Source organism: Bombina bombina, chromosome 2 (genome assembly GCF_027579735.1).
Source record: "Bombina bombina isolate aBomBom1 chromosome 2, aBomBom1.pri, whole genome shotgun sequence".
In the NCBI taxonomy this organism is placed as follows: domain Eukaryota; kingdom Metazoa; phylum Chordata; class Amphibia; order Anura; family Bombinatoridae; genus Bombina; species Bombina bombina.
The window spans coordinates 319,429,673-319,446,018 of record NC_069500.1 but is presented as its reverse complement, the minus strand read 5'-3'; the positions used below and the strand labels follow the sequence as shown (position 1 = coordinate 319,446,018).

Here is a 16,346-nt window from a genome sequence, read left to right as displayed (position 1 = left end):
ATCAGTAACATAAATGGAATAAGCCCCTCTATTAAATCAGTAACATAAATGGAAGAAGCCCCTCTATTAAATCAGTAACATAAATGGAATAAGCCCCTCTATTAAATCAGTAACATAAATGGAAGATGCCCCTCTATTAAATCAGTAACATAAATGGAGGAAGCCCCTCTATTAAATCAGTAACATTTATGTAAGAAGCCCCTCTATTGAATCAGTAACATACATGGAAGATGTCCCTCTATTAAATCAGTAAAATAAATAGAAGAAGCCCCTCTATTAAATCAGTAACATAAATGGAAGAAGGCCCTCTATTAAATCAGTAACATAAATGGAAGATGTCCCTCTATTAAATGAGTAAAATAAATAGAAGAAGCCCCTCTATTAAATCAGTAACATAAATGGAATAAACACCTCTATTAAATCAGTAACATACATGGAAGATGTCCCTCTATTAAATGAGTAAAATAAATAGAAGAAGCCCCTCTATTAAATCAGTAACATAAATGGAAGAAGGCCCTCTATTAAATCAGTAACATAAATGGAAGAAGGCCCTCTATTAAATCAGTAGCATAAATGGAAGAAGCCCCTCTATTAAATCAGTAACATAAATGGAAGAAGGCCCTCTATTAAATCAGTAACATAAATGGAAGAAGCCCCTCTATTAAATCAGTAACATAAATGGAAGAAGCCCCTCTATTAAATCAGTAACATAAATGGAAGAAGCCCCTCTATTAAATCAGTAACATAAATGGAAGAAGGCCCTCTATTAAATCAGTAACATAAATGGAAGAAGCCCTCTATTAAATCAGTAACATAAAAGGAAGAAGCCCTCTATTAAATCAGTAACATAAATGGAAGAAGTCCCTCTATTAAATCAGTAACATAAATGGAAGAAGCCCCTCTATTAAAATAACATAAATGGAAGAAGCCCCTCCATTAAATCAGTAACATACATGGAAGATGTCCCTCTATTAAATCAGTAACATAAATGGAAGAAGCCCCTCTATTAAATCAGTAACATAAATGGAAGAAGCCCCTCTATTAAATCAGTAACATAAATGGAAGACGCCCCTCTATTAAATCAGTAAAATAAATAGAAGCCCTATATTAAATCAGTAACATAAATGGAAGAAGCCCTCTATTAAATAACATAAATGGAAGAAGCCCCTCTATTAAATAACATAAATGGAAGAAGCCCCTCTATTAAATCAGTAACATAAATAGAAGAAGCCCCTCTATTAAATCAGTAAAATAAATAGAAGAAGCCCCTCTATAAAATCAGTAACATAAATGGAGGAAGCCCCTCTATTAAATCAGAAACATAAATGGAAGAAGCCCCTCTATTAAATCCGTAAAATAAATTGAAGAAGCCTTTCTATTAAATCAGTAAAATAAATTGAAGAAGCCCCTCTATTAAATCAGTAACTTAAATGGAAGAAGCCCCTCTATTAAATCAGTAACATAAATGGAAGAAGCCCCTCTATTAAATCAGTAACATAAATGGAAGATGCCCCTCTATTAAATCAGTAACATAAATGGAAGAAGCCCCTCTATTAAATCAGTAACATTTATGTAAGAAGCCCCTCTATTAAATCAGTAACATACATGGAAGATGTCCCTCTATTAAATCAGTAAAATAAATAGAAGAAGCCCCTCTATTAAATCAGTAACATAAATGGAAGAAGACCCTCTATTAAATCAGTAACATAAATGGAATAAGCCCCTCTATTAAATCAGTAACATACATGGAAGATGTCCCTCTATTAAATCAGTAAAATAAATAGAAGAAGCCCCTCTATTAAATCAGTAACATAAATGGAAGAAGCCCCTCTATTAAATCAGTAACATAAATGGAAGAAGCCCCTCTATTAAATCAGTAACATAAATGGAAGAAGCCCCTCTATTAAATCAGTAACATAAATGGAAGAAGGCCCTCTATTAAATCAGAAACATAAATGGAAGAAGCCCCTCTATTAAATCAGTAACATAAATGGAAGAAGCCCCTCTATTAAATCAGTAACATAAATGGAAGAAGCCCCTCTATTAAATCAGTAACATAAATGGAAGATGCCCCTCTATTAAATCAGTAACATAAATGGAAGAAGCCCCTCTATTAAATCAGTAACATTTATGTAAGAAGCCCCTCTATTAAATCAGTAACATACATGGAAGATGTCCCTCTATTAAATCAGTAAAATAAATAGAAGCCCCTCTATTAAATCAGTAACATAAATGGAAGAAGCCCCTCTATTAAATCAGTAACATAAATGGAATAAGCCCCTCTATTAAATCAGTAACATAAATGGAAGAAGCCCCTCTATTAAATCAGTAACATAAATGGAATAAGCCCCTCTATTAAATCAGTAACATAAATGGAAGATGCCCCTCTATTAAATCAGTAACATAAATGGAGGAAGCCCCTCTATTAAATCAGTAACATTTATGTAAGAAGCCCCTCTATTGAATCAGTAACATACATGGAAGATGTCCCTCTATTAAATCAGTAAAATAAATAGAAGAAGCCCCTCTATTAAATCAGTAACATAAATGGAAGAAGGCCCTCTATTAAATCAGTAACATAAATGGAAGATGTCCCTCTATTAAATGAGTAAAATAAATAGAAGAAGCCCCTCTATTAAATCAGTAACATAAATGGAATAAACACCTCTATTAAATCAGTAACATACATGGAAGATGTCCCTCTATTAAATGAGTAAAATAAATAGAAGAAGCCCCTCTATTAAATCAGTAACATAAATGGAATAAGCCCTCTATTAAATCAGTAACATACATGGAAGATGTCCCTCTATTAAATCAGTAAAATAAATAGAAGAAGCCCCTCTATTAAATCAGTAACATAAATGGAAGAAGGCCCTCTATTAAATCAGTAACATAAATGGAAGAAGCCCCTCTATTAAATCAGTAACATAAATGGAAGAAGCCCCTCTATTAAATCAGTAAATAAATGGAAGAAGCCCCTCTATTAAATCAGTAACATAAATGGAAGATGCCCCTCTATTAAATCAGTAACATAAATGGAAGAAGCCCCTCTATTAAATCAGTAACATTTATGTAAGAAGCCCCTCTATTAAATCAGTAACATACATGGAAGATGTCCCTCTATTAAATCAGTAAAATAAATAGAAGAAGCCCCTCTATTAAATCAGTAACATAAATGGAAGAAGACCCTCTATTAAATCAGTAACATAAATGGAATAAGCCCCTCTATTAAATCAGTAACATACATGGAAGATGTCCCTCTATTAAATCAGTAAAATAAATAGAAGAAGCCCCTCTATTAAATCAGTAACATAAATGGAAGAAGGCCCTCTATTAAATCAGTAACATAAATGGAAGAAGCCCCTCTATTAAATCAGTAACATAAATGGAAGAAGCCCCTCTATTAAATCAGTAACATAAATGGAAGAAGGCCCTCTATTAAATCAGAAACATAAATGGAAGAAGCCCCTCTATTAAATCAGTAACATAAATGGAAGAAGCCCCTCTATTAAATCAGTAACATAAATGGAAGAAGCCCCTCTATTAAATCAGTAACATAAATGGAAGATGCCCCTCTATTAAATCAGTAACAGAAATGGAAGAAGCCCCTCTATTAAATCAGTAACATTTATGTAAGAAGGCCCTCTATTAAATCAGTAACATACATGGAAGATGTCCCTCTATTAAATCAGTAAAATAAATAGAAGCCCCTCTATTAAATCAGTAACATAAATGGAAGAAGACCCTCTATTAAATCAGTAACATAAATGGAAGAAGCCCCTCTATTAAATCAGTAACATAAATGGAAGAAGCCCCTCTATTAAATCAGTAACATAAATGGAATAAGCCCCTCTATTAAATCAGTAACATAAATGGAAGATGCCCCTCTATTAAATCAGTAACATAAATGGAGGAAGCCCCTCTATTAAATCAGTAACATTTATGTAAGAAGCCCCTCTATTGAATCAGTAACATACATGGAAGATGTCCCTCTATTAAATCAGTAAAATAAATAGAAGAAGCCCCTCTATTAAATCAGTAACATAAATGGAAGAAGGCCCTCTATTAAATCAGTAACATAAATGGAAGATGTCCCTCTATTAAATGAGTAAAATAAATAGAAGAAGCCCCTCTATTAAATCAGTAACATAAATGGAATAAACACCTCTATTAAATCAGTAACATACATGGAAGATGTCCCTCTATTAAATGAGTAAAATAAATAGAAGAAGCCCCTCTATTAAATCAGTAACATAAATGGAATAAGCCCCTCTATTAAATCAGTAACATACATGGAAGATGTCCCTCTATTAAATCAGTAAAATAAATAGAAGAAGCCCCTCTATTAAATCAGTAACATAAATGGAAGAAGGCCCTCTATTAAATCAGTAACATAAATGGAAGAAGCCCCTCTATTAAATCAGTAACATAAATGGAAGAAGCCCCTCTATTAAATCAGTAAATAAATGGAAGAAGCCCCTCTATTAAATCAGTAACATAAATGGAAGAAGGCCCTCTATTAAATCAGTAACATAAATGGAAGAAGCCCTCTATTAAATCAGTAACATAAATGGAAGAAGCCCTCTATTAAATCAGTAACATAAATGGAAGAAGCCCCTCTATTAAATCAGTAACATAAATGGAAGAAGCCCCTCTATTAAATAACATAAATGGAAGAAGCCCCTCCATTAAATCAGTAACATACATGGAAGATGTCCCTCTATTAAATCAGTAACATAAATGGAAGAAGCCCTCTATTAAATCAGTAACATAAATGGAAGACGCCCCTCTATTAAATCAGTAAAATAAATAGAAGCCCTCTATTAAATCAGTAACATAAATGGAAGAAGCCCTCTATTAAATCAGTAACATAAATGGAAGAAGCCCTCTATTAAATCAGTAACATAAATGGAAGAAGCCCCTCTATTAAATCAGTAACATAAATGGAAGAAGCCCCTCTATTAAATCAGTAACATAAATGGAAGAAGGCCCTCTATTAAATCAGTAACATAAATGGAAGAAGCCCTCTATTAAATCAGTAACATAAATGGAAGAAGCCCCTCTATTAAATCAGTAACATAAATGGAAGAAGTCCCTCTATTAAATCAGTAACATAAATGGAAGAAGCCCCTCTATTAAATAACATAAATGGAAGAAGCCCCTCCATTAAATCAGTAACATACATGGAAGATGTCCCTCTATTAAATCAGTAAAATAAATAGAAGAAGCCCCTTTATTAAATCAGTAACATAAATAGAAGAAGGCCCTCTATTAAATCAGTAACATAAATAGAAGAAGCCCCTCTATTAAATCAGTAACATAAATAGAAGAAGCCCCTCCATTAAATCAGTAACATACATGGAAGATGTCCCTCTATTAAATCAGTAACATAAATGGAAGAAGGCCCTCTATTAAATCAGTAACATAAATGGAAGAAGCCCTCTATTAAATCAGTAACATAAATGGAAGACGCCCCTCTATTAAATCAGTAAAATAAATAGAAGCCCTATATTAAATCAGTAACATAAATGGAAGAAGCCCTCTATTAAATAACATAAATGGAAGAAGCCCCTCTATTAAATAACATAAATGGAAGAAGCCCCTCTATTAAATCAGTAACATAAATAGAAGAAGCCCCTCTATTAAATCAGTAAAATAAATAGAAGAAGCCCCTCTATAAAATCAGTAACATAAATGGAGGAAGCCCCTCTATTACATCAGAAACATAAATGGAAGAAGCCCCTCTATTAAATCCGTAAAATAAATTGAAGAAGCCTTTCTATTAAATCAGTAAAATAAATTGAAGAAGCCCCTCTATTAAATCAGTAAAATAAATGGAAGAAGCCCCTCTATTAAATCAGTAACATAAATGGAAGAAGCCCCTCTATTAAATCAGTAACATAAATGGAAGAAGCCCCTCTATTAAATCAGTAACATAAATGGAAGAAGCCCCTCTATTAAATCAGTAACATTTATGTAAGAAGCCCCTCTATTAAATCAGTAACATACATGGAAGATGTCCCTCTATTAAATCAGTAAAATAAATAGAAGAAGCCCCTCTATTAAATCAGTAACATAAATGGAAGAAGACCCTCTATTAAATCAGTAACATAAATGGAATAAGCCCCTCTATTAAATCAGTAACATACATGGAAGATGTCCCTCTATTAAATCAGTAAAATAAATAGAAGAAGCCCCTCTATTAAATCAGTAACATAAATGGAAGAAGGCCCTCTATTAAATCAGTAACATAAATGGAAGAAGCCCCTCTATTAAATCAGTAACATAAATGGAAGAAGCCCCTCTATTAAATCAGAAACATAAATGGAAGAAGGCCCTCTATTAAATCAGTAACATAAATGGAAGAAGCCCTCTATTAAATCAGTAACATAAATGGAAGACGCCCCTCTATTAAATCAGTAAAATAAATAGAAGCCCCTCTATTAAATCAGTAACATAAATGGAAGAAGCCCCTCTATTAAATCAGTAACATAAATGGAAGAAGGCCCTCTATTAAATCAGAAACATAAATGGAAGAAGCCCCTCTATTAAATCAGTAACATAAATGGAAGAAGCCCCTCTATTAAATCAGTAACATAAATGGAAGAAGCCCCTCTATTAAATCAGTAACATAAATGGAAGATGCCCCTCTATTAAATCAGTAACAGAAATGGAAGAAGCCCCTCTATTAAATCAGTAACATTTATGTAAGAAGGCCCTCTATTAAATCAGTAACATACATGGAAGATGTCCCTCTATTAAATCAGTAAAATAAATAGAAGCCCCTCTATTAAATCAGTAACATAAATGGAAGAAGACCCTCTATTAAATCAGTAACATAAATGGAATAAGCCCCTCTATTAAATCAGTAACATAAATGGAAGAAGCCCCTCTATTAAATCAGTAACATAAATGGAATAAGCCCCTCTATTAAATCAGTAACATAAATGGAAGATGCCCCTCTATTAAATCAGTAACATAAATGGAGGAAGCCCCTCTATTAAATCAGTAACATTTATGTAAGAAGCCCCTCTATTGAATCAGTAACATACATGGAAGATGTCCCTCTATTAAATCAGTAAAATAAATAGAAGAAGCCCCTCTATTAAATCAGTAACATAAATGGAAGAAGTCCCTCTATTAAATAACATAAATGGAAGAAGCCCCTCTATTAAATCAGTAACATAAATAGAAGAAGCCCCTCTATTAAATCAGTAACATAAATGGAATAAACACCTCTATTAAATCAGTAACATACATGGAAGATGTCCCTCTATTAAATGAGTAAAATAAATAGAAGAAGCCCCTCTATTAAATCAGTAACATAAATGGAATAAGCCCCTCTATTAAATCAGTAACATACATGGAAGATGTCCCTCTATTAAATCAGTAAAATAAATAGAAGAAGCCCCTCTATTAAATCAGTAACATAAATGGAAGAAGGCCCTCTATTAAATCAGTAACATAAATGGAAGAAGCCCCTCTATTAAATCAGTAACATAAATGGAAGAAGCCCCTCTATTAAATCAGTAAATAAATGGAAGAAGCCCCTCTATTAAATCAGTAACATAAATGGAAGAAGGCCCTCTATTAAATCAGTAACATAAATGGAAGAAGCCCTCTATTAAATCAGTAACATAAATGGAAGAAGCCCTCTATTAAATCAGTAACATAAATGGAAGAAGTCCCTCTATTAAATCAGTAACATAAATGGAAGAAGCCCCTCTATTAAATAACATAAATGGAAGAAGCCCCTCCATTAAATCAGTAACATACATGGAAGATGTCCCTCTATTAAATCAGTAACATAAATGGAAGAAGCCCTCTATTAAATCAGTAACATAAATGGAAGACGCCCCTCTATTAAATCAGTAAAATAAATAGAAGCCCTCTATTAAATCAGTAACATAAATGGAAGAAGCCCTCTATTAAATCAGTAACATAAATGGAAGAAGCCCTCTATTAAATCAGTAACATAAATGGAAGAAGCCCCTCTATTAAATCAGTAACATAAATGGAAGAAGCCCCTCTATTAAATCAGTAACATAAATGGAAGAAGGCCCTCTATTAAATCAGTAACATAAATGGAAGAAGCCCTCTATTAAATCAGTAACATAAATGGAAGAAGCCCCTCTATTAAATCAGTAACATAAATGGAAGAAGTCCCTCTATTAAATCAGTAACATAAATGGAAGAAGCCCCTCTATTAAATAACATAAATGGAAGAAGCCCCTCCATTAAATCAGTAACATACATGGAAGATGTCCCTCTATTAAATCAGTAAAATAAATAGAAGAAGCCCCTTTATTAAATCAGTAACATAAATAGAAGAAGGCCCTCTATTAAATCAGTAACATAAATAGAAGAAGCCCCTCTATTAAATCAGTAACATAAATAGAAGAAGCCCCTCCATTAAATCAGTAACATACATGGAAGATGTCCCTCTATTAAATCAGTAACATAAATGGAAGAAGGCCCTCTATTAAATCAGTAACATAAATGGAAGAAGCCCTCTATTAAATCAGTAACATAAATGGAAGACGCCCCTCTATTAAATCAGTAAAATAAATAGAAGCCCTATATTAAATCAGTAACATAAATGGAAGAAGCCCTCTATTAAATAACATAAATGGAAGAAGCCCCTCTATTAAATAACATAAATGGAAGAAGCCCCTCTATTAAATCAGTAACATAAATGGAAGAAGCCCCTCTATTAAATCAGTAAAATAAATAGAAGAAGCCCCTCTATAAAATCAGTAACATAAATGGAGGAAGCCCCTCTATTACATCAGAAACATAAATGGAAGAAGCCCCTCTATTAAATCCGTAAAATAAATTGAAGAAGCCTTTCTATTAAATCAGTAAAATAAATTGAAGAAGCCCCTCTATTAAATCAGTAACATAAATGGAAGAAGCCCCTCTATTAAATCAGTAACATAAATGGAAGAAGCCCCTCTATTAAATCAGTAACATAAATGGAAGATGCCCCTCTATTAAATCAGTAACATAAATGGAAGAAGCCCCTCTATTAAATCAGTAACATTTATGTAAGAAGCCCCTCTATTAAATCAGTAACATACATGGAAGATGTCCCTCTATTAAATCAGTAAAATAAATAGAAGAAGCCCCTCTATTAAATCAGTAACATAAATGGAAGAAGCCCCTCTATTAAATCAGTAACATAAATGGAATAAGCCCCTCTATTAAATCAGTAACATACATGGAAGATGTCCCTCTATTAAATCAGTAAAATAAATAGAAGAAGCCCCTCTATTAAATCAGTAACATAAATGGAAGAAGGCCCTCTATTAAATCAGTAACATAAATGGAAGAAGCCCCTCTATTAAATCAGTAACATAAATGGAAGAAGCCCCTCTATTAAATCAGAAACATAAATGGAAGAAGGCCCTCTATTAAATCAGTAACATAAATGGAAGAAGCCCTCTATTAAATCAGTAACATAAATGGAAGACGCCCCTCTATTAAATCAGTAAAATAAATAGAAGCCCCTCTATTAAATCAGTAACATAAATGGAAGAAGCCCCTCTATTAAATCAGTAACATAAATGGAAGAAGCCCCTCTATTAAATCAGTAACATAAATGGAAGAAGCCCCTCTATTAAATCAGTAACATAAATGGAAGAAGCCCCTCTATTAAATCAGTAACATAAATGGAAGAAGCCCCTCTATTAAATCAGTAACATAAATGGAAGATGCCCCTCTATTAAATCAGTAACAGAAATGGAAGAAGCCCCTCTATTAAATCAGTAACATTTATGTAAGAAGGCCCTCTATTAAATCAGTAACATACATGGAAGATGTCCCTCTATTAAATCAGTAACATAAATAGAAGCCCCTCTATTAAATCAGTAACATAAATGGAAGAAGACCCTCTATTAAATCAGTAACATAAATGGAATAAGCCCCTCTATTAAATCAGTAACATAAATGGAAGAAGCCCCTCTATTAAATCAGTAACATAAATGGAATAAGCCCCTCTATTAAATCAGTAACATAAATGGAAGATGCCCCTCTATTAAATCAGTAACATAAATGGAAGAAGCCCCTCTATTAAATCAGTAACATTTATGTAAGAAGCCCCTCTATTGAATCAGTAACATACATGGAAGATGTCCCTCTATTAAATCAGTAAAATAAATAGAAGAAGCCCCTCTATTAAATCAGTAACATAAATGGAAGAAGGCCCTCTATTAAATCAGTAACATAAATGGAAGATGTCCCTCTATTAAATGAGTAAAATAAATAGAAGAAGCCCCTCTATTAAATCAGTAACATAAATGGAAGAAGCCCCTCTATTAAATCAGTAACATACATGGAAGATGTCCCTCTATTAAATGAGTAAAATAAATAGAAGAAGCCCCTCTATTAAATCAGTAACATAAATGGAATAAGCCCCTCTATTAAATCAGTAACATACATGGAAGATGTCCCTCTATTAAATCAGTAAAATAAATAGAAGAAGCCCCTCTATTAAATCAGTAACATAAATGGAAGAAGGCCCTCTATTAAATCAGTAACATAAATGGAAGAAGCCCCTCTATTAAATCAGTAACATAAATGGAAGAAGCCCCTCTATTAAATCAGTAAATAAATGGAAGAAGCCCCTCTATTAAATCAGTAACATAAATGGAAGAAGGCCCTCTATTAAATCAGTAACATAAATGGAAGAAGCCCTCTATTAAATCAGTAACATAAATGGAAGAAGTCCCTCTATTAAATCAGTAACATAAATGGAAGAAGCCCCTCTATTAAATAACATAAATGGAAGAAGCCCCTCCATTAAATCAGTAACATACATGGAAGATGTCCCTCTATTAAATCAGTAACATAAATGGAAGAAGCCCTCTATTAAATCAGTAACATAAATGGAAGACGCCCCTCTATTAAATCAGTAAAATAAATAGAAGCCCTCTATTAAATCAGTAACATAAATGGAAGAAGCCCTCTATTAAATCAGTAACATAAATGGAAGAAGCCCTCTATTAAATCAGTAACATAAATGGAAGAAGCCCCTCTATTAAATCAGTAACATAAATGGAAGAAGCCCCTCTATTAAATCAGTAACATAAATGGAAGAAGGCCCTCTATTAAATCAGTAACATAAATGGAAGAAGCCCTCTATTAAATCAGTAACATAAATGGAAGAAGCCCTCTATTAAATCAGTAACATAAATGGAAGAAGTCCCTCTATTAAATCAGTAACATAAATGGAAGAAGCCCCTCTATTAAATAACATAAATGGAAGAAGCCCCTCCATTAAATCAGTAACATACATGGAAGATGTCCCTCTATTAAATCAGTAAAATAAATAGAAGAAGCCCCTCTATTAAATCAGTAACATAAATAGAAGAAGGCCCTCTATTAAATCAGTAACATAAATAGAAGAAGCCCCTCTATTAAATCAGTAACATAAATAGAAGAAGCCCCTCTATTAAATCAGTAACATAAATGGAAGAAGGCCCTCTATTAAATCAGTAACATAAATGGAAGAAGCCCTCTATTAAATCAGTAACATAAACGGAAGAAGCCCCTCTATTAAATCAGTAACATAAATAGAAGAAGCCCCTCTATTAAATCAGTAACATACATAGAAGAAGCCCCTCTATTAAATCAGTAACATAAATAGAAGAAGCCCCTCTATTAAATCAGAAACATAAATGGAAGAAGCCCCTCTATTAAATCAGTAAAATAAATGGAAGAATACCCTCTATTAAACAAGTAACATAAATGGAAGAAGCCCCTCTTTTAAATGAGGATTTTCAAGTCGTGAGTGTGAGGTACCTTTGTTGAGCATATGTTTTGGTAACTTTCATGTACAAGCTGGTTGTGGAGGTTGTCGTTTTTTTGTCACACATCTATTGAAAAGGTTACAGCTAAGGGATTTAGCTTATTATGGGGGGAAAAAGAGATAGACATCCTCAGCTACATAGCCCAATAAAGAAACAAAATACATGTATGCCTATTTATTTTAGCTCAAAAGTGTTTATGAAACTTTTGGTTTGTCACAGTGGTTTCTGAAAGTAAGGGTAAGTAGATGACATAAGCATTAATACAGAGCCATATCATTTATTTTTCATTAGCCCGGGACTGACAGCACTCATCCTTCATATCTACATAGCATTTCTTTAGTCAATACTGCAGCTTTGAATTTTTTTAGTATATGGGTGGTTGAATGTGAGAGAGCAGCTATTTCAAATGAGAAAATAAAGCTAAATGTAAACAATTTAAGACACTACAGCAGGTAAAATTGTTCATTAAGAACACATTAAAGGGAAAAACATTTTAATGTTAATGATACACTAAAACATGTTTTCTCCCATTTATACTTTTCGCGTTCTGTATCTTTCGTTTCTAGAAATATCACAGCTATATAAATTGGCTTGAAAGTGTTAATTTTCTATTTTATGGCTGTATAGTAAACATCTGCATTTGAAGAATGTATGGCATATGTATACCATAATCATATGCTAGATTTAATAAGGTTATGCTCCTGTTTGGATGAAAAGTGGACAGAACTCAGGGGCATTATGGTTCCTTTTGTAGATAATTTATATTGAAATATTATACGTACTTCAGCATGCATCATTGTTTTTATTAGAACTGAAATATGCTGTACACAGAACATTTATAATGATTCCATAATGGTCTCCAATTCTAACATAAACAAAATACACCTGATCTAATTTTACTGTAAATGTCATTTTTTTATGTGTATCAATTAGAGTGTTAAAATCAGTACTTTATATCAAAATGAGATGTTCCTTAAGTATGGTTATGACATAAAAAATGTCATCAATATGAGCTGTTTTCTTTAAGTCTTTGCTTAAATGCTCAGAACAAAATGTTAACACTGTGCTGAACACTGTTTAATTCTAACCTTTGTTTGTCTTATGCTCTAACAGGGAGTGTTCAGACAGTAAAAGGGGAAGCCAGTGATGAAGATGAGGAGACTGAATATTTTGATGCCATGGAGGAATCACCAGCTTTTATCACAGTAACAACTAACTCCAAGCAGCACAGGTAACACATGCTAAGTGATACTCATGAATATGTATGCCTAGCTTTGACTGTGCTCTGTTAGTGTGTGTGCCAATTTATGTGGGTGTCAGAGTCTCACTATACTAGTGTATGGATTCATGTGACTATGATGAAAGATAAATGCATATTATGAGCCTTCTCTCCTGCTTATCTGCTATCAAAGCATTGTATAGAAAAGAAGTTGTGCATTAGGATGGCACGTGCCCGAATCTATGATAATCTGTCTCTCAATGAATCTTTTCTGTCTAGTCTTAGTCCCACAGAAACAGCCCTGATTTATTTATATGATTTTATATCTGCAGTGCTGGAACAACGAAATACCAATTATCTATCAAACAAAAACAATAGTGCATGCTTAATTCCATTCTTACAATTACTGCCCTCTGTTACTCAGTCAGAATCACTGAATTATAAGGTGGAATCCAATTGCTCTCCTATTTAATGTAATTGAATATTTTTAAAAATATTTTTATAAAGTGTCTCCAACAGAAAATTAAAAAAAAAAAAAAAAAAAAAAACAACAATAAAAGTATACATACATATATACACTCACCGGCCACTTTATTAGGTACACCTTGGTAGTACCGGGCTGGACCCCTTTTGCCTTCAGAACTGCCTTAATTGTTCATGGCATAGATTCAGCAAGGTGTTGGAAACATTCCTCAGAGATTTTGGTCCATATTGACATAATAGCATCATGCAGTTGCTGCAGATTTGTCGGCTGCACATCCATGATGCAAATCTCCCTTTCCACCACATCGTAAAGGTGCTCTATTGGATTGATATCTGGTGACTGTGAAGGTCATTGGAGTACAGTGAACTCATTGTCATGCTCAAGAAACCAGTTTGAGATGATTTCCCCTTTGTGACATGGTGCATTATCCTGCTGGAAGTAGCCATCAGAAGATGGGTTCACTGTAGTCATAAAGGTATGTACATGGTCAGCAACAATACTCAGGTAGGCCGTGGCATTTAAACTATGCTCAATTGGTACTAAGGGGCCCAAAGTTTGACAAGAAAATATTCCCCACACCATTACAACACCACCACCAGCCCAAACCGTTGATACAAGGCAGGATGGATCCATGCTCTCATGTTGTTTATGCCAAATTCTGACCCTACCATCTGAGTGTTGCAGCTGAAATCGAGACTCATCAGACCAGGCAACATTTTTTTCAATCTTCTGTTGTCCAAATTTTGTGAGCCTGTGACAATTGTAGCCTCAGTTTCCTGTTCTTAGTTGACAGGAGTGGCACCCGGTGTGGTCTTCTGCTGCTGTAGCCCATCTGCTTCAAGGTTCGACGTGTTGTGCGTTCAGAGATGGTATTCTGCATACCTTGGTTGCAACAAATGGTTATTTGAGTTACTGTCCACATAATTGCCGCTCACTGGATATTTTCTCTTTTTCTGACCATTCCCTGTAAACCCTAGAGATGTTTGTGCGTTAAAATCCGAGTAGATCAGCAGTTTTTGAAATACTCAGTCTAGCCCATCTAGCACCAACAACCATGCCATGTTCAAAGTCACTTAAATCCCCTTTCTTCCCCATTATGATGCTCGGTTTAAACTTCAGCAAGTCATCTTCACCACGTCTAGATGCCTAAATGCATTGAATTGCTGCCATGTGATTGGCTGATTAGCAATTTGTGTTACCAAGCAATTGAACAGGTGTACCTAATAACGTGGGCGGAGAGTGTGTATATCTTCTGGGTAAGATATGCAAATTAGATATGCAAATTTTCATTTTTTTTGCTTCAAATACTGTTTTAACACAGCGATCCTTTTAACAGGATTATTGCAGCAATCCAGAACAGGCTGTCTAGTGAGTGATTTCTGGATTGCTGCAATAATCCTGTTAAAAGGATTGCATAGGAGAATTTGCATATCTTACCCAGAATTCTCTTGTGCATTGTTAACATTGTATATGGAGTATTTCTGGGAAAAAGCAAGCAGGGAATCTTGTCTAGATGTGCTAATTTCCTATGCAAATATTTACATTGATTTAATTTTGAGACATGGAGGATTTTAATCTCAGTTTTTTTATCTCCACCATAATTTTAATGAATTTTGATTTAACCCTGAAAGTAGCTTTACCAATGCAGCAACCAGAAATCTATCTCCTACTGATGAGTTCCAAAAATAACGAAACAGGCTGTCTAGTGAGTGATTTCTGGATTGCTGCAATAATCCTGTTAAAAGGATTGCTGTGTTAAAACAGTATTTGAAGCAAAAAAACTGAGAATTTGCATATCTTACACATAGAGAAAGTCCAGCACTCACTTACAAGCTCTCAGCTAAGAATAAAAGCAAAACTGGAAGAGTTAGTTACCGCATCTGACCAAATGGGACAAGCCCAGGTTCCACGTCAAGGTCTCTTCTAAAGCCTGGATCCCTAATACAGCCTGTAACTCTGGAGACAGCACAGCTTGCTGAGAGTGTATGAACATACATTAAGATTTCACACTTTTTCTGTGCTAAAAGCACGTTCATTTAGTTTATACATATCTCAACATATGCAAGCTAGGTACAAAGGAAAAGAGAGAGAGAGAAAATATATCTATAAAATATATATATATATCATATAAATATCATATATATCATATATAAGTGTATAAGTCCATATAATAGTTTAAGAATATTGCAAATCACACACCAAAAAAAAAAAAGGTGACATAGTTTATAAATCCATTCACTAAGATTGTGTGATAGTGTGAATCCTGCAGGGGGAGATAAAAAAGTGAAGAAAGTGCATACGTCCATATAATGGTGTTGTAGAATAGTGCAAATCACACAAAAAAAAGGTTGACAGAGTATAAATCTTTTATCTAATATTTAATATACTTAGGGCTAGACTTCAAATGAAGCGCTAAATTATCGCGCACCTATGCCACGCGATAATTAACCAGCCATTACAAGTGTTATTGCTACCGCAAGCTCGTATATATCAGATCTCTGGTTAGTTTTATCAAAATGCTCCCAAAATACTTTATCGTATATTTTATTAAAAATTAAAGATAGCAGCATCTTTATTTTTTTAATAAAATGGAAATAGTGGCAACGGTGTTAGTTTAAGCAAATATCAACCCCTTCATAATATAGTATGCTGAAATAATAGTAGATATATAATCTATTCAGTATTCATTATATACCAGTTAGTATCACTGGTGAAGTGTAGGAGAAGGGGGGTGCTAACTGTCTGATAGATATATAGGTACAAAAAAGAGAGAGAAGTTTGACAGTACCCAGCACTCACAAAACACTATATAGTAACAGTATGCATTGAAAAC

General features: G+C 33.6%; 1 protein-coding gene across 1 annotated transcript in view; it reads left to right on the top strand.

Annotated features, from left to right (window-relative positions):
- The window catches only part of LOC128648791 (oxysterol-binding protein 2-like), a 731,192-nt gene that overhangs the window by 508,897 nt on the left and 205,949 nt on the right, over positions 1 to 16,346 (top strand). The window contains 1 exon segment of the mRNA XM_053701658.1: positions 12,924 to 13,041. Coding sequence (XP_053557633.1) covers positions 12,924 to 13,041 — 118 coding nt within the window.